This window comes from Mastigoproctus giganteus, chromosome 7 (genome assembly GCF_048544385.1).
Source record: "Mastigoproctus giganteus isolate SK-2022 chromosome 7, ASM4854438v1, whole genome shotgun sequence".
NCBI classification, from domain to species: Eukaryota; Metazoa; Arthropoda; class Arachnida; order Uropygi; family Thelyphonidae; genus Mastigoproctus; species Mastigoproctus giganteus.
The window spans coordinates 44995829-45016410 of NC_143581.1; the positions used below are offsets into that span (position 1 = coordinate 44995829).

The 20582-nt window shown below is 33.6% G+C and overlaps 1 protein-coding gene across 1 annotated transcript in view; it reads right to left on the reverse strand.

Annotated features, from left to right (window-relative positions):
- Positions 1 to 20582, reverse strand: part of Sf3b3 (splicing factor 3b subunit 3) — a 245622-nt gene that overhangs the window by 102968 nt on the left and 122072 nt on the right. The window contains exons 15-17 of the mRNA XM_090376877.1: positions 13068 to 13223; positions 7226 to 7363; positions 5228 to 5350 (exon numbers count right to left, since the gene is read on the reverse strand). Coding sequence (XP_090233003.1) covers positions 5228 to 5350; positions 7226 to 7363; positions 13068 to 13223 — 417 coding nt within the window. The remainder of the gene's footprint in view (positions 1 to 5227; positions 5351 to 7225; positions 7364 to 13067; positions 13224 to 20582) is intronic.

Below are 20582 nucleotides of genomic sequence, written 5' to 3' on the forward strand. Positions count from 1 at the left end.
GGTTGGTGGAACAGACTGCCATCCCTTGTGGTGGAGGTTGATAGCCTAAATAAGTTTAAGGCTCAGCTGGACAGGTATTTTGAACGAACAGAGGGGTGAAGTGGAAGTGGGTTTTTTTTTTTTTTTTTTTTGGCTGATGCTGCATAAGCTTGCTTTCTTGCATCAAATGCCTCTACTAATGCTAATGCTAACTGTTTGATAGAAGCTTGCACATACTGCTTTAAGCTATTGTTTTTCTTGTTGCATGAAAAAGTTACCTATTAATATAGTTATTGACTCATGAAAATTAACTGTTACACAAAGGGAAAAAAAATATATTTATTTAATTTGAAACTGTGCTGCATCTTTAATTAAAGGAGTACATATTGGTTTACTCACAGAATTGAGTGTATGCTTTTTTGAGAGATTTACTATGGAAACACCATAGTAAAGGTCTCAGTTAAGCTGGTTACAGTTAAATGTGATTGGCATAGTTGGTTATATTGGTTATTTAATTTTTGATAACACTGACCACACATGATGACACAATAATCAAAAATCATATTTTCTGATAAATTTATGGAATTGTGAATTACCAGGCAAGAAAAAGAGTTCACTATGGATGGCAGTATAGTGTTTTGTACTGTTTATGAAAAGAATGTTCTATGCAGAAAACCAATCCAGATGAACTGACATATGAAAATATCATCACACACATTGGCCAAAAAATGAAGAAAACAAGGAAAAATTGCTAGATCAGTCACTTTTAACCAAACCATGTATCAAGAGATGAGACAAGATGAGGAGTGACAATATCCCTTTCAATAAGTTAATTAAGCAATTCAGTTTTCAATGAAAACTGGAATGCTTAATTAACATTTTTAAAATGAAAGATTTTTGAAAAATACTGTATAAAATCAAAACATTCCAGGCAAATATACTTCAAGGAAGAATTATCTTAATATTTATTAGTATTAGCCATATAGTGCAAGGAAGCTCTAGGCTTTTACTTTAATAGACAAAAATAAAATAAAAATAATTAACTAATTAAAAATAATAAATAAATAAGATTATTACTATATTTAATACCACTCTTATATCATGTAAAATTAATACAGTATAGCATCGGGGAAAAAAAAAAAAAAAAAAAAAAAAAATATATATATATATATATAATGATAAAATTAAAAGTAAATAAAAAATACAAAAAGATGGAGAAGTAAATAACACAAGGTGCCGAGCCTAATAGAAGGAAAGTAAGAAAGATAAGAGAATGAGAAATTAAAAGAAAAAGAATGTCAAAAACCTAAATAATAAAAAAATAAATAAAAAATAAATTATATAGAATCAAAGGCTGAATTAACAAGCCAATCATATGTACATGAGCTGAAAGGGAAAGAAGAAATTAATCAATGTTAAATAATAGTGAGCATCAAAATGAGGGTGGTAGGAAAGGTAAATAGGGGAAAAAAAAAAAAAAAACCTTTTGATGCTAACTAAATATAATTCACACCAGGGGACTACACCTGATCATGTACCAAAACACTGCGTTTCTATACAAACCTATGTTGATGGAAGAAAGATTAAAATATAACACAAAAAAAAAAAAGGATTTAAAAAAAAGAAAAAAAAAAAAAAAAAAGGAGAGGGGGAAAGATAAAACTTCCAAAAACATAAGTAAGATAGCCCCAACAGAGTGTATGTAATTAAATTAAATTAAATTAAAGCGTAAAAGCCTTATTTTCATGTACATGGCTTAAAAGTACAAAATGTAATGCAAATTCTGAATCATCTAAAGGACAAAATGTTTTCAATGTTTTGAAATGTGTTCTGAAAAAGACAAAAAGATAATTATATGTATTATAAATGTAACAGGCAGGGATATAGAAATAGGAAATAATGCAGGGTAAGGGAGGGAAAAAGGTAATGAGAATAAAGAAGGCGAAAGTAGCAAGAATGAGAAAAGTAGGAATGTCCAAATCGCCCTCGTATTGCAATAATAGTTCAACGGACGGAAGAAAGAAGAATAGAAAGTAGAAAGATGAAAAGAAAAGGAAAAGTGTTTAAAGGATACTAGGCAAGCTAGGTGTGTAAATATCCAACCTCTTAGAGAGGGCCTTGGCTGTGAGAGTGTTAGTAGAAGTAAGCTAATACCACTGGCCTTTATTATATTTTGGAATGCCAAAAAGTAAATAAAAATAGTGAATAAGAGAAAACAATTAAATACCTGTTAAGTTATGTAGCATCAAAGTTGGCCAAAATGTATTATATTAGAAAGAAAATAACATCAAGATAAGTGAGTAAAAACGGAATATAAACAGGAGAACCATGACGACAATGGAGTTGCTCAGTAGAAAGCTATGCGAAAAGGACATAGACGCCCTCTATAGTTGAGAAAAAATAAATAAAATATATGAGAGAGAGAGAGTTTGTTTGTTTGTTTCGGGATTTATTAGGCGCATCAGCAACTATGGCCATAGTGCGCCACAGAGAGAGAGAGAGAGAGAGAGAGAGAGAGAGAGAGAGAGAGAGAGAGAGAGAGAGAGAGAGAGAGAGAGCAACATGCCATAGACAATAGCAGAGAAAGTGGAATACCGTTACAATTGTAAATGATTATTAAAATGAATAATAATAGTAATAATATAGAAAATAGACTTATAGAGTGAAAAGGCATGAATATCATTCCGAGAAAAGTCATGTAATGCGTTCACTTTCAAAGTAGTGGAAATATTACCATTCAAATATACATCTATACAGCTGTACAAGTATAAGGTTAGCCCTAACCAAAATGGGACATAGTGAATCCAAATTTTTGTTTGACAAAGCAGATATATTTTTTAAAATATAATTGACGAAATTAATTGGAATATCGTTAATGCGTAATTTAGTATAAAGGCTGTTTAAGGCATTATTGAAAAGTGTCTGATTGCTGCTTAAATTTGCAAGACGAATAATTTGTGTATAGATGATGTTTTTATGAACTTTAATAGAAATATTTGAATTCCAATTAGTTAAGTAAATAATGTTAAAATTAAATTTACTTCTTTTGTCAAATAATTCCAAATTATGGTGAAGTGGGGGACTATTTAAAGTAATATTTAAATCAAGGAAGTTTGCGTGTTGATTACCATTATTTTCTTTATTCAAGATGAGTTCTATAGGATATATAGTTTTTGCAATATTTTTAAAATGAACATTCAGAACCAGGATGTTGTCAATGCATCGAAATGCATAGAAATTATAGTTTGATTATTACAAGTGTATAGATCTTTGTAATAATGTAGAAATAAATTAGATACTATAATTGAAATAATAATAGAATAATAATAACTTTAAATAATAATAGAACTATACTTGAAATAACAATTTCAAGTATAGTTTCTAATTTATTTCTACATTATTACGAAGATCTATACATTCGTAATAATCCAAACCATAATTTCTATGCATTTCGATACGTTGACGACATCCTGGTTCTGAATGTTCATTTTGAAAATATCACAAAAACAACACTCCACTGTAATATAGTTGATTAAGCTATTCACCTAAACTACTATACATTAAGGTAACGTTTCAGGTATCTTACTGACACCCATCATCAGACAGTGCTGCTGACAGACGCTCTTGCAGATGCTCCCAGAAATCTGATGATGGGTATCGTAAGATACCTGAAATGTTACCTTAATATATAGTAGTTTAGGCAAATAGCTTAATAAACTATATATTATTAATTTCACGTGGTATTAATATAGTAATAATCTTAATGGAAAACAACCACGTAATGTCCTTCCCTAACTATAATAGATAAATAATAAAATAAACTAGCCTTTTGACTCTCTCTCTCCTCACAAGGTCTATCAAGCTGACCTTTGAATTTACCCAAGCTGTCAGCCTCAACTACCCATGGAGTTAACATATACCAGTACTTAATTACTTGCTGGCTAAAAGATAGATATTATTTGTAAAATTCCACACGATACTTGAGGAAACTGCATCTATCTGGCAAAAAAAAAAGAAAAAACGGTAGATGCCAGTGGCCATTATTTTACACATTCATTTTATGAGAAATTAGACGGTGAGCCATCTCATCTACACTTTCTTGATTGTGTAGACTGTAAACTGCAAGATTTGTGACAGATTCTTTGCAGTTACTTTGGCCAGTCTGAGAACTGAGCCATGGCAACAAAGTCTGTATTTCTGTTTAGTGATGCTGCTCTATATATAAAAAAATAGCTTCTACTCTGCATTACAAGTTTTCTATCCAAACCTAATCCACACTACTTGCTAAATTAAGCCCATGGCTTACATAGGATTTCAGAAAAAATTTGGGATGGCAGAGTTAATAGTTATTTCTTGTGTAAAAAAATATCTTCATAGAAGTCGCTACACATAGCTATTTACAATAACATGCAACTTGGCCATCCTCTTCCAGAACCTATTTTTACAAGGTGGGGAACATGGTAAAGTGAAACAGTGTTTTATACCAAAAACTTTGATTCTATAAAAAGCTGTCAATGTTTTGGATGCTAAAGCTATTGAAATTTTTTACGCAATTCTTTAATTAGAAAGCATCTGCTGTTCATTGAGACCCATTCCACTTGGTTACATAATTCTATATCTGAACTTGAAGAATGGAAACTTTCTTTAAGCAGTGCAATTGAAGCAGAAGAGAAAATTCATTTAGATATTTCAACTATCCCTGGTGACAGAGGAGAGAAAATAAGAAATAAATTTGATAATGAAAGAACTTCAGATTTCATATTTTAAGAAAAACAGATCACTTTTTTAATGGAAATAAGCAGTAACTTTATCTCAAGTAGAGATTGAAGGCTCACATTTTAAGTTTAATCCAGCCACTTCCATCAATGTGGAAAGATCATTCTCTGCTTTTAAAATAATTCTGGATGATAAATGCCACAGATTTAGAATGGACTACATTTAAAAATATATTATTGTTTACTGTAACAAAGGTTATTTCACATAAGATGATACATATTCTAAACTTTTCATTTAACAGTTTGCTACTTTTAAATCCTAACTACAAAGAAATTGTAATTCAATTAATATAAAAATTTGTAAGAAATGTAAAAATGTTATTGCATATATTAGCATTCTGGTGTATATTTTTGTATATTTTATTGCATATTTTGTCTATTTTTAGTGGATATTACCAATTTCTAGTAATAAGGAATGTGTGGCTAGCATATTTTTAGAACAAAGAAAATTAAAATAATATTATAATACTTACTGCATCATTACCCTGCATGCGAACTTTAAAAAGTTTAACAGGGCGTGATCCTAAATATCTTGTTCGGGTATCAGACAAGTCACCAGTCACTTGATCTAGCACAGTTCTTAGCAATACACCATTCTGTAAAAAAAAAAAAAAAAAAAATATATATATATATATATATATAATGTATTACACATACACAAATATACCTGTAGATGGCATTAAAAAAAATGGATCAGATTACTTACAATATCATTCATTTTCATATGGCACGTAACCAGGTCATCATATTCCATTAAATTAAATTTAAAGATTAAAACACTATTAATTTAAGCACAAAGAATAAATATAAAATACACACCATTTCTATATGATAGGATCACAAAGTACATGAGGGTTAGGTTCCTAGTGCTGCCCCCAGCATAAGTGAGAATTTATGTAAGTTGGAGTTCCCCCCATAGAAAAATACCACACTAAGGTAAAACTAGGCAAACTCCTACAAAACATCTACACACATGTTTAATAAAGTACATGTCAAATGAGTTCATCCACATAAAGGGTACTTTTTAGAGGAGGCTGAGTTTAGGGTAAAGACATATTACCATCCTTATTAATTTGAAAGGTATCATCTAGTTCGAGTAGAAAATTCTTATTAACACGAATGAAAAGCCATTACTGCACATCTGTTATGATATCAACCTTCCAATTCTAAAGCAGACAAGCTGTAACTATGAGTCATTAAAAGTATTAATCAGAGGCCAATTGCATGCGGATGGAGTCGCATACTGTGAGTTAGCGTACTTTGAGACCCATGCTGTACATACATTTTTTATATCTGTTGGTCTCTGATTTGATAAATAGGACCCTACCCACAAAGGTAAATCCTGAGCTCATTTGGTATAAATAGTTAGCAATGCCCCTGAGGTACTCATATTAGCTTATATCCTCCAACTAAAAAAACAGATCAGAACACTGAAATATCTAACTCCTGACGTCTTAATATCACATTTTTGATGTTAAGATGATTTTTTGACAAGTGAAATGAAAAACCTGGTAATATTATATCTCTTTGGATATTCATTCTGTTCATCCCATTATTAATTACAGCATGGATAACATACACCCTTTGTTTATGGTTTTTGGTGAATTCATTACATTAGCCTAATTCTCTATTGATAATGATTCTGTGACATCGGTAAAAAAGTTTATGTCATAAATCAATTATAACAGCATAAAATACCTTTAAAATGTGTCTTATTTCCTAAGCAACTGTATTGTACATTACTGTATGATCACTCAAAAATGGTCTAAGCGTGGAAGACTTTTATGGCTCAAAAGTAAAATCTCCATTGCTGTATTGGTAATGGGTAAACTGCTAATTTTTTTTACTGCACTCAAGGTGCCATAAGTTGGAAAAGCAAGGTTTTATTTTATTCCTCTGTAAAAATCTTTACTTTTCACTTTTTACTTTTTTTCTATACAAATCATAAATCTGCCATATCTGTAGCGTAACAGCCAAAGCTTCTTAAACTGTTTAATTTATACAAAACAGGGCAATCAGATTAATTAATTACCCATCACTTACACTCTTTCTACACTCTCTATCACACAGGTGTTCAGTCTCTGCTGCATGCCTTTTCTACTGATATTTTCCATGGGCACTATCTGAACTGCAAACCTGTCTAAGCACATTTCTCATCTAGTCAAAATCTTTTCACATTTCAACTCAAATCTCATCAAAGTAATTTTTCTGCCCTCTTCCTCATATATCCCTTTTAACTGAACAATCTTCCTTCATAAGTATTTCCTACAGAATTCAACTATCAACAAGCAATTGTTTCTCATACAGGTGATCCATTACCAAGGAATAACTCAAGGAAATAACATGTATAGTTTTAAAGGTAAATGTCAAACTTTAGGGAATATACAGAAATATTAATAGGAAAGGATTATAATGTTCTTTTTTAAATCTTAAAATAAGTATAATTTATAAGTTTCTGTACTGTTATTTACCTGAAGCCCTATATTGAGATAAAGGGTACCTTGACCTGTACTGTCTCTTCCAGTGCCTTCTCCACCTCCCATTTCTACAATAGACAAAGATTCTGGAGTAGCTGGAAGTGCCTGCATACTTAGAGGTGACAAACAATCCTAAATGAAGTGATATAATTATGGAAACTGATCAATTAAAACACACTTCAGTACTGAATAATAATAATAATAAAAGTTTAATATAATTCATTAATATCATAACATGGGCTCAAAGTCAATAATAATGCAGGAAAAGTGAACAGAAAGGCACTGGTTGACTGTTGGTTAAAAATTGATTCCGTGTTCACACCATACAGTAATTTGCTTTTGACTTTTCCTGTATTAATATTGTGAAAATATAGTGGCACTCTGCTACTCTTATTGTAACAAGATTTTAAAACAAAAAATTTAACTGATTACAAAAAAATAATAAAAAGCAATTGTTTCTGAAAAATTCATTGCAAAATATTCTGATGATCAATTTAAGAAGCTTATTACAAATAAACTCAGTGATGATGTCACATAAACTTTGTTCATATTTTTACTTGATTTCTCAACCTTAGAGTGAAATGAATGACTGTCAATATTAAAAAAAAAAACATAAAAAAATCTTCTCTTTGATGCAATAATATCTTTTATACCTATTTGCACTCCTGTCTAAAAGTTTGGAATCGCATTTCATTTTTCTTAATTTTTTAAATTTTTATTAAAATAGAACCAACCTGAATATCAATTTTTATTAAATATTTTCTTAATTATTTATAAAAACAAGTAATATAAAAAAATTTTTTTTAAAGTCAATTCCTACTTAGGTCAACAAATAAAAATTTTATTTTAGTTACTTTTTATTAAATAATTACAATTAATATAAATATGTATATACATATGACAGAATCACAATATTAAGTGGCAAAATAGAAAGCGAATTTCCTTGCAATTTTCCATTTTCCTTTCTATATATGGTGTTGGACTATTATTTTTATTCACATGTTTCATTTTCCATTTTGTTCCCTCCTTGACTCAGACTAGAACCCAGAATGAAAAAAGAAATTTTTTTTCCAGCGATCTACACGCTTCGCCACTGACGGTATTTATTCCTAAATTTATATCCTGCTAAATATCTTATATAAGAGAAATTTTTTTCTCCCATATAAAACTAAAATTAATTAATTAAATTTAATTAATGAATTAATATTTGAAAAAACTGTATTAACATCAAGTGTCATCCACTACAAGTTTAAAAAAATGTATTTGAACTTGAGTGGATGAATAACAAAAATTTATCAAAAAATTATTGATTTTCGCAAGAATTGAACTGGCATTCTTCACCTTCATGTGAAAAATACTGAAATCCTTGCATTTTACCGATTGAGCTACTGCCTGTTGATTTCAATTTTATTCCTAAATTTATATCCTGCTAAATATCTTATATAAGAGAAATTTTTTTCTCCCATATAAAACTAAAATTAATTAATTAAATTTAATTAATGAATTAATATTTGAAAAAACTGTATTAACATCAAGTGTCATCCACTATTATAAAAAAGTGAGTTTAAAAAAATTTATTTGAACTTGAGTGGATGAATAAAAAGTATTTTATTAACGATTGAAAATTTGAACGAGATATATAAATATATATAGGGAGAGTGTGAACTAATAGTAGGAGTTGAATAAAAAAAATTAAATAATATTTAAAGAGTTCTAGAACATTTGAAAATATTGCAGAAAAGTGTAGACTCCTGAATGTGGTAGAACATTGTAGACGATTCTAGAGCAGGGGTGGGCCACATCCGGCCCGCGACGATGTTGAATCCGGCCCCCTCGGTAAATGCATAAATATAAAAAATCCATACCTGACTACACTCGCCGTAAATGTTCGGCTTAATTCGGTTCAATCGGGAATCGCGGCCAGTACAACAGCAACCAAGTGATTCTACGCAGCGTCAAAGAGTTATTTCCTAATTATTATTGTAGCATCGATCGAACGAAGTTCCTTTGGGTTTGACTTCTTATTGAAAAAAATAATATTGGTGCGAGATATTTTATGTTTTATGCCTTTTCTAATTATTACAATTTTTTATTTAATATAATTTATAGCCCATAAAATGAGCCAATTAAAAAAAAAAGAAAAATTGATGCCGAATGCCGCATTTTCAATGATAATTGTACATTCAGATATTTTTTTTAAAAATACATTAATAATTTGGTAATTCAAGTAATATGACATTTTTTAGGTTCTGATTTTTTTTATTAAATCGTTCAATCTATTCCGGCCCGCATCATGATGCGAAAATTTCATTCGGCCCGCATCATGATACGAAAATTTCATTCGGCCCGCTGACGAAAAAAGTTGCCCACCCCTGTTCTAGAGTGTTTTGCAATAATATAAATTGAGGAGTAAGAGCTATAAACTATAAAATTGAACACCTTAAGTACGTTTGCAGTAAATTTCCCGGTTTATCTGACACAAAACTTAAGGAAGGTATCTTCATTGTTCCCCAAATTAGAAAATTGGTTTTAGACTGTCAGTTTGAAACTACTATGACTGATATTGAAAGTGAAGCCTGGATTGCTTTTAAAAGTGTAATGGAAAACTTTCTAGGAAATCATAAATCACAGGATTATGAGAAAACTGTTCAAAATATGCTCGAAAAGCTTCACAATTGAGGTTGCAATATGAGCATCAAAATTCACTTTTTGCATGCCTATCTTGATTCTTTCCCCGAAAATCTTGCACAGATGAGCAAAGAACAAGGGGAGAGATTCAATCAGGACATAAAGGAAATGGAGCAGAGGTACCAAGGAAGGTGGAATACAAGCATGATGGCCGACTACTGCTGGTGTTTAAAAAGAGAGAAACCTGGCACTGTACATAAAAGAAAAACGATTAAACGTTCTTTTCAAACAAAGAGATTAATGAAGTCTGATTAATGAAAGTTTCAGAATTTTGATTAATACTTGTTAGTATTTACGTATTTTTTGATATATGAAAATGTAATCCTATCAATTTGTCATTACTAAATACAATAAAGTTATATACTTTCGTAAAAAAACAATACTTTTTTATTTCTTAAATTGTGATGTATCTGGATGTGATAGAAAAAAATCTAAGTCATATTTGAAATCACAGCAACATATTTCGGCAATAGGACCTATTGAAATTCAAACCCCAGTGAACAAACTTAAATTTGTAAACTAGTGTAATTGGTCCACTTAATGGAATCCCTTGGGAGCGCTGCTGTGTGAACCATATAAACATACATGGCTTCATCTAATTTGTCGAGCATCGCTGTGGTCAGCCTTTTTCTTTTCGAAACGTTTCCATAAACAGCCTCTGTTTTGCACATAAATTCTTCAATTTTGTCCCCATTCTTTTTTATATTATTAATCGTAATACGTGGGACACCATACATTTACGAGAGTTTTGATGCACTTTCACCTTTACAAAGACGTAAAATTTCATATTTTTTCAGCAAATCAGACTTTTTACGAGTACGTTTAGCAGAATTCAGACATGACTTAAGTCACTCGAACACACTTAGAAACTTGAAATTAAGAAGGACTATGTGACCGCGAACAGCTCTAATGGAATACATACTGACTAAAAACTAAGTCACAGTGGAAGGGGAGGAAGAACTTCTACAAATTAGCTCTAAACAGCCAGCTAGGAAACGATCACCCTTGTTTTCTGTTTACTATTTGGGGAAGGACGGTTTTAATGAGATGTGTTTGAATCAGTATCTTTCAATTGAGTTCTGAGGAACACAGTAATGACTTTGATCCCTCTTATTTTCTTTCCCGCCTGCTTCCTACTCTATCACAAATATGCATTAGATTTGAGAATCAAAAAGATATCAAGACAATTCCGGTATAAAAAAAAAAAAAACTGGTCCTCCAAAGGTGACCAATTACAGAGGGAGACCATTTAGTGAGTTTTACTGTATTTACCTGCGTTTACGTAGGTCACTTAGGAAAAGGTCTTTTGCTTTGTTTTCCACAATACATGAGGAATATTTTTGCATCCAAAAGAGCAGGACTAAAATATTTAAAAACTACAGTACAGTCAGTCCTCGAATAGCACGATAGTTGTGTTCCTAGAAACCCTCGTGCAATGCAAAATTGTGCAATATGAACAACAGGCCCTATGGGAAAAATAGGGTTAGGTGCCGACCACCCAAGACTGAACACACATTTGTAACCAAAACATTACCAAACACAATAAATAATCGTAATAAAATACTTACATATTTTATTACGACTATTACGTAATAAAATATTGCTAATGCTTTTGCTTCTATCGTAAGCAAACTTGTTTTTTGTTTGATTTTCTATCCAAACAGATGACAGCCGTTCCATCTCTTCCACTTCTTTGTGTCTTGATCTAATGGATTTTAATTACACTTTGAGTTGTTCCTGCTATGAAAGTTGTTTTTATTTTTTCTGCATTCTTTGTAATTCTGGCATTGCCTCATTTAGGTCTGTAGCACGTGCAATATCACGTGGTCTTTCATTTCGCTCAAAGTGTTTCACAATTTCATATTTTTTCTCTATCGACAGAAGCGGACTGGCCATAAGCCTTACCGGGGAAACCCCGGTGGGCCGGAGGCCGGTATGATTTTGGCCATAAACGCTAGTATGAGGCCACTATAAATTTTCCTGGGTAAGAATTTTTGATCCAGTCCGCCTCTGTTTATCGATATTGCTTTTCTTTTTCTCTCCGAATCTGTAGTGTCTTCACCAGGACGCTTCCTTTTCACACCTTTTAAGTATTTTACTCATTTTTAGGGAATAAAGCAAAATTACAAAACGAGGAGGCACGCTTGATACACATAAACAAAGCTGCGCACGTGTAGCAACTGAATAAACAACACCGTAAAGGCAGAGATACACTATTAACACCTCACATTTTACTAAAGCAGATTTCTAGGGGTTACTACCATAAAACAATAAAAACAATTTCCATTTACGTTTCTGCTAGTGGAATCTGTTATAAACTGGTAGTAAACTCTATCTAATTGCATTTGCGATTATACCGATAGCTGGAATTGTGTGGGTTTTTACGTATTATGGTGAAATGTGTTTCCCCTTCACTGATATAAGAAACATAAATATATTTTCAGAATCTTCTCTTCATTCCTATCGTGTTACGTTCGGTTGGGGTGATTCTGCATTCGACTGCCATTTCTTGTAATCACAAAGGCGAATCGTGCATAAGCGAATTTGGTTCGTGTTATATAAGATATCGTTCCCCTATTTATAAATCGTGTATGATCGAATTTGTGTAATGTAAACACGTGTTATACGAGGACTGACTGTATTTACAAATATATAATGTTCATTAATATACAAAAAACGTTACAATGGAACATCAAATGTTAGACAGTGAATCACGTGCACGAGGTTGGTGAACGTTATGGAGGCAGTTGTCAATTAATTGCATTTGTAGTGATGTAATTGCCTCGCCCTCTTCTCCCATTGGCTCTAATAAATATCACTAGGTGGAAAACTTTTTTAATGAATAGATTGATAAATAAACTGCAAGGAGTAGCTGTATAAATAGTTTCCATGTGGTGGTTATCACAAAAAAATTTACTGAATTTAAACTTTTTATATAATGAAAAAAAAAAAAAAAAAAAAAGCATAAATAAGCTTAATTTAAAATCCAAATTCAAACTTTTCAAATCTTTTTAAAATATCACATCATAAGGGATTTACAAACCTGATTTTGGGTGGTTATTATATTATTCTGGTGGTTATAATTTTAAAATCACTCACAATTTAAGAACTATAATAAACAGAAATGAACTGCTTTTTTAAAACTTACTGATGGATCTAGGGAAATTATCCTAACAGTATTATCAAGGAGACCCACAGCAAGAAAGCGTGACCTCTGTTCTCCACTGGGAACACTAGCTAATGCCATACATATAACATCTGCTGACATTTCCTTTCTGTCTGTATATTCATTCAACTGGCCTGACTAAATTTAAATAAAAAAAGCAGCCAATTAAATCTGCTAAGAACTCTTATGAAATTAATTATTAGAATGACACAAAACAAAGGAAAAGAATCTTAAACAAAATAATATAAAAAAATTATATTATGTTACATTTTTATATTATTTTAATTTTTGATGTGTAAAATTTAAGTAGTACATACAGAGTAGAAATTTTCAATAGTAAATTCATAGTTTCTTTTTTTTATAAACCACAATGTATTTAAGATGTCAAAGTTTGCTGGTGATTTGAATACAAAAATGATGATTAATTACCAGACCCAGGTCACTTTCCTACAAAATTACTTGGATCATTTGGAGATATGGTCTGAAAAATGGCATCTAAAGTTTAATGCTCCTAAATGAGGACCTGGAGAACAAAAATCCAAAATTCACTTATAAGCTTGAGAGAGGGGACTAAAATGGTTCAGGACAGAAAGACATTTTGGTTATGGTACAATCAGATATGAAATTTACCATGGAATGTAAACAGGCAGCTAGGAAGGCATGTGGTATCTTGCCTATGATTTATAGTACAGAGAAGGATATTATTGTCCTTTCTATATAAGACAATGGTGAGACTGTATTCGGAACACTGTATTCAGGCCGGAAGGCCACATTTAAAAAATGCTCAGAGATGGGCAATTAGATTGGTGAGTAGTGCTAATTAATGACCATGTGAAGAATGGCTAAGGGTGCTGGCAGCAATAAAAGCTTGACAACTAGATATCATTGAGGGGAGCCTCCTGACTGAGCTGTATAAGGGTGTCTAAAGAGGATCATCAGTAAAATGAATGAGAGAAGACAAAACAAGAATTGTGGGGAGGCACAAATGTAAAATCTCAGGGAGTAACAGATGGCTGAAACTCTAGAATAAATTACCTGCTAAGGTGGCCAGAGACAGGAAAAACAAGGCAGAAATTGATGGTCCCTATTTGATAATGAGAAAAAGCCAAATAAAAAGTCCACCTTCAAAGAAAAGTGTGCTTTCCAAATAAAAATATCCCCTTCCTTGCATCATTTAGACATTCTAATATTATTTAATTTTTAAAGATTTCACATTTATTACAAAAAAAAAAAAAAAAAAAAAATATATATATATATATATATATAAAATTCTAATAAGTAGATATATAGGTAGACTTACTTTCCAAATGCATGCATAAACATAAGATGCATTTAGTAGTTATCAGAAAAAAAATTCATAAAAATTTATTCAGTTTTTAAGAACTCATGCTTAGTAATGTTGGAAAAGTTAATAAATACCATAAAGAAGTACCAAAACATTAATAAACTGGAATGTCAACAGGAATAAAATACCATTTTAGTACACACTGAAAGGAAATTGAAAGAGGATTACCTATCTACGATTAGCGAGAACTATTCCCTGTTGCTCAATTTTCACAATGTACCTTTGTCTAATCTGAGTCAGGTTTCCATGGGCTTAAAGAATGGCTTGCACATGTTATGGCATGGATGTTAGAAGATGCATGAACACATCTGGAAATATAGAACAGGTTTCTGCTGTCAAATGCCCTTCCACACATAAGACAGTGTATGGCACCCCAGATAAACATACATTTGAAAGACGAGAACACTCTTTCAAGATGAGAATAGGAATTTGAGGACGAGAGTTTCCTGTGCGGACGTGACTTTCTGCCGCTCTTGGAACACAGAAGTTTTTTCTGATTTATTTTCTGCTTTATTAGTTTAAATTGACATATTAACTTATTTCTAGAGTAGCTTTATATTCCTATTTACGGTACTTAAAGTAACTTAGATAGAGATTTGTAGGTATTACTTAGTATCGGAAAGGGTATCAAATCCACGTGTTTACCGTTCATAAACAGCCGCCATTGTTACGTGAAAATTAATCAGTAAAATCTATTAATCTTGTCGAACTTCATTGGCAATTAAATTGTACTTTTAACTATACATATAACCACTTAGGTTACGGAACATAAATAATTAGTAAAAATAAATAATTAATACATAACTTGATATGGAAGTTATATAAAGGGATTTCGTAGATAACACTCGTTACTGAAACGTGATACAGCATATCCGGAATTCGATAGCATTAGCTTTGTATAGTATAGTGCATAATATAATATTGTCAATTAATCAGTAGATCTATTAATCTTGTTAAACTTCATTGTCAATTAAATTGTACTTTTAACTATATATATATAACGACTTAGAGTACAAACGTAACAAATAATTAATACATACTTGATACGGAAGTTATATAAAGGGAACTCGTAGATAACACTCGATACTGAAAAATAAATATAGCGTTATAACTGTGTTAAGATACAAGTTTAAGGTTTTAATTTTGTTCTGAAATTGTAATTTTATTGACATTTAAATCGAAATCATGACTCTGACCAGAGCAGCAAAGCAAAAGGCTCAAGCTAATGGGAGTGCTGTGACTCAGGGGAGAACTGAGGGGGGCAGTTGCCCTCTGAATCACAGCCTTTTAAGATGCACTGTTTGCTTGATGTTTGCGGAGCAATCGGGTACGGGACATGATACTGCCATGGGGGATGTCTTTGTGTGTGCACAAGGAGTGCACACACATGCAAGGAGTGCAAGGAAATTAGGCGACAACTCGGCGTTGTTATGGGCCTATATGAGACCTTGAAGGACAGGGTGGATGCCCTCGAAGGAAATAAATTGAGGGGCCCATCAAGCTCTCAGCTGCCCACATCAACGCCAGAGCTTGCACTTTGTCATCTTGCAACACAGAGGCAGCCCCCAAGGCAGAATGCGCTGGTCCCACAGGAACTAGTAGTTGTTGGTGACTCTATTGTCAGGGAAACGGGGAACATGCTTTGTAAAAAGGATAGGTGGAACAGGACCAGGGTATGTCTGCCAGGGGCAAAGGTTGATGACGTTGTAGAGCAGATATCATCTTTTAAGGGCACAAAAGGTGATATAGTTGTACACGTTGGCACTAATGATATTAAGAGTAGGAGACCAGCGGAATTACTTAACAAGTACAGGTCACTGTTGAAAAAAAGCCGTGAAGTAGGGTTGAATTTGAAAGTGTCTGCAATTCTGCCCAGACACGATAGGAGGCAGTATATGATGAGAGCCTTGTCGATCAATTCGGCCCTGGAAAGATTGTGCAAGGCTCAAGGGGTAGAATTTTTTTCAGCTTGGAATGTACTTGTTAACAGGAGAGATTGCTTCTACAGGGATGGGATACACTTAAATAGAAAGGGTGCAAGAATATTTGCTGATGCTATCGAGGCAGTGTTAGGTGGGTCGGAAAACTGCTAGCTTGGGGGGGAGACAAAGACTAATGGATTAACAGTAGCCACTGGCAGAGGTGAAAGAGATTCTTGCACTGCTTCTATTGGAATGAGCAGAAGCCTGAAAAACAAGATGCAGGATTCAGAGACTGCTGGAAGTCATTGCAGTACAAGTAAACACATGGGTTGTGTTAGGGTAGCTAAGAATAGAAACAGGTGCATGTATACTTGCGTGTACACCAATGCTAGGAGTTTAGTAAATAAATTTGATGAATTTGAGGTATTGCTCAAAACATCAAAGGCAGATATTGTTGAGATATCAGAGACGTGGTGTCACACAGATATAAGGAATGCAGAACTGGAATTTGGGGAGTACAATGTGTATAGAAAGGATAGACAGGACAGGAGGGGAGGAGGGGTTATGCTATTAGTTAAAAAACACATAAAATCCAAGGAAGTGAAGCTAGTCGACATTGATGGACAGGGCAGTGTCGAGTCAGTTTGGTGTGACATAAGCATAGGTAAATCAAAATTGAGAGTAGGAGTGTGCTATAGGCCTAATGACTCTGATGAGTATAATAAGATACTGTACAGGGAAATAGAATGGGCTAGTAAATCAGAGAGTCTTATAATGGGGGATTTTAATTTCCCAGATATTGACTGGAATTTGTGGGTTGGTCACTCACACACTAGCAAGGCTTTTGTGGATTTATTGGATGATTGTTTTCTACACCAGCATGTTCGGGAGGCAACTAGAGGGAGTAATACTCTTGATCTGATTATCAGTAGTGATTCTTCATGCATTAGGAATCTACAGATAAAGGAACCACTGGGTGGCAGTGATCACAGTGTGCTGAAGTGGGATTTACTCAAGGAGGTAACTACCATCAGAGGTAAAGGGAAGGGTTTTTGCTTTCGTAAAGGCGACTATGATGGTCTGAGACAGTATTTAAATTCTATACAGTGGGACCAACTGATGATGTTACCAACAGCAAATTCAAAATGGGAAGCATTCAAGGAACTAATCTTGGAAGCTACCAGGCTTTACATACCAACCAAGAAATATTGTTCAAGGTTCAGGCCTAAATGGTTGTTAGATGCACTAATGAGACATATGGCAGAGAAGAAAAATGCATGGGATACATACAAATTAATGGGTGACATGGAAGCCTATGATAGATATAAGTTGGTCTGTAACCAAGTCACAAAGGAGATTAGGCAGGCAAAGGATGCAAAGAAAAACAGAAAAGAGTTCTTTACCTATTTAAACTCAAGAAGGAAAGGGATGAATCAGATTGGTCCACTGGATGTTGATGGTTCAACAGTTGAGGATCCAGCTCAGGTGGCTAACAATCTAAACGAGTATTTTGCATCTACATTCACACATGAGGAGTTATTCAGGAAGGGGAATGCCATAGGTGAAGTAAACATTGGCAGTGAGCTAGATTATTTTCTAATAACTGAGAGGAAAGTGGAGGAGAAATTGTTGAGGATAAACATAAAAAAGGCACCCGGGGTGGATGGGATCTATCCAGTTATATTAAAGGAGGCAGCAAAGGAAGTAAGCAAACCCCTAGCCATAATTATGAGAGCTTCTTTGGACTCAGGGGAGGTACCCACGGACTGGAGATGTGCAAATGTAACCCCAATTCACAAAGGAGGATCAAAGGCTGACACAAGTAATTATAGACCTGTTAGTTTAACTTCGGTTCCAGGAAAATTAATAGAGGCACTGGTTAAAGAAGCACTGCAGGATCATCTGGACAAGAATTCAGTTATAGCTCAGACACAGCATGGTTTTGTTAAGGGCAGGTCTTGTCTGACCAATTTGATTGGATACTATGATGTAGTCACAAAAGAACTGGATGCAGGGAATAACTTTGATATTATATATTTGGATCTTAGAAAGGCTTTTGATACTGTTGTGCATGGAAGACTGCTGCACAAATTGGAGAAGTGTAGCATTGGAGGCAAATTGCTGCTATGGATAAAGGGATGGTTGAGTGGCAGAAGACAGAGAGTGGTAATCAATGGACACTGCTCAACGTGGACTAATGTTATTAGTGGAGTTCCTCAGGGTTCAGTGTTGGGTCCATTGTTGTTTTCTGTATTTATAAATGATACTGATGATGGTGTATCAGGCTTAATGTCCAAGTTTGCAGACGATACCAAGGTTGGCAGGGTTGTTAAGAACACTACTGATACTATGCTGCTGCAACAGGATCTGGAAAGGTTGAGCAGATGGGCTGAGAGGTGGCAAATGAAGTTTAACATTGACAAATGTAAAGTACTACATATGGGAAACAGTAACCCCAGATCAACGTATCAACTCTGTGGTACTACGCTGACAGTGGTAGAGAATGAAAAGGACCTGGGGGTAATTGTGCAGGCAGATATGAAGTTCTCTGAGCAGTGCAGACGAGCTGCAAGAGTAGCTCATGGTGTCTTGTCAATGATATACAGGAATATTTCTAGCAGGGACAGGGATGTGATTATTCCCTTGTATAAGGCATTGGTCAGGCCACACCTTGAGTACTGTATACAGGTCTGGAGGCCTCATTTCAAGAAGGATGTAGAGCTGCTGGAACGAGTACAGAGAAGGGCAACAAGATTAGTGAATGGAACAAAGGGGTGCTCTTACGAAGAAAGGCTTAAGTTTTGCAAATTACGGAGCCTGGAGACTAGGCATCGGCGAGGTGATCTGATAGAGGTGTATAAGTCTTTGAATGGCTTGAGCATGCTCAATGCCGATGGGATTCTTCCTCTTGCTCAGAATAATCACCTGAGAGGGCATAAATTCAAATTGAGGAAGGACGGATGTCGGATAGATGTGCTGAAATTTGCCTTTAGCCAGCGGGCAGTTGGTTTGTGGAATAGACTCCCATCGCTTGTTGTTGAAGTTGATAGCCTAAACAAATTTAAGGCTCAGCTGGACAGGTATTTCGAACGAACGGAGGGGTGAAATGGGAGTAGTGGTTGTTTTTTTTTTTTTTTTTTTTTTTTTGGCTGATGCTGAATAAGCTTGCTTTCTTGCATCATATGCCTCTACTAATGCTAATGCTAACACCAAAAGCACCATCCTGCATTCTGCATTGTCTGTACCATGCATGTTAAGTTCATTGCATCATGTTATTGCCATGTACATACCTTTTGTGGACATGATACAAAAATAAATGCAAGTTGTTCAACTGTTATACCTCCTACCAGTTATCTACTGTACAATCATGGTGTTTAAGATACCAAATGAGATACAGACACCTGTGATAAAGGGATGTCAAGTCTAATATCTGCTCTGATACTCCCACCTGATGAAGAGTAAGTCAAATTGCCCTCCTACAAAGTGCTCTGGACTACTCCATTGTACCCTGTAGTCAGCTGTGCCACTGTGACCAACTGGACTCTTTTTTTTTAAAGTTTTATAAAAATACTCTAAAAACTGAAAACAATCATTATGAATAAGTTTGTCTTTTTCATTTACACCTTTGCAAGAACATGTTGCTGCATAACCAGTGTCAATTGCATGAACAGCTTTCTAACCATTCTTATCTGTAAATATCAATTCATACAAATTGTTCATTTCTGTATGGTCATCTCGCTCTAAACAATACAGGTGGATTTTCAAATCAAGATAGCAAACTTTTCAGGAATGATGATAAGCCTTTATACCCTGATAAGGACAGTATAGGGACTTTACCCTGATACATACTGATAGGCACAGTTTATCCAGCCACTATGCTTTTTAGGAATGACAACTCTCGTGCAATAAATTTTTAATTATTATTAAATATTTTGCTTTTTGATTTATTTCAAATAAGCCTCAGATGAGTACATTTGACTGAAAAATGTCCATTACATATTATGGAACACAATTATAGTACAAAATGAATTGACAGAATGAAAGGAAAATAAATGTAACAATGTTCAAAGCAGGCAGCATTAATCACTAACGTAATATGCATTGAACAGTAATTTATTCTTATATGTCTTTTAACTCATAGTAATAATTTGTTACTTGTTAGTCTTTTACCCAGAATCAGAAATGACCCAATTGGACATTTACAATGTGAATGAGCACAAATGAACAACT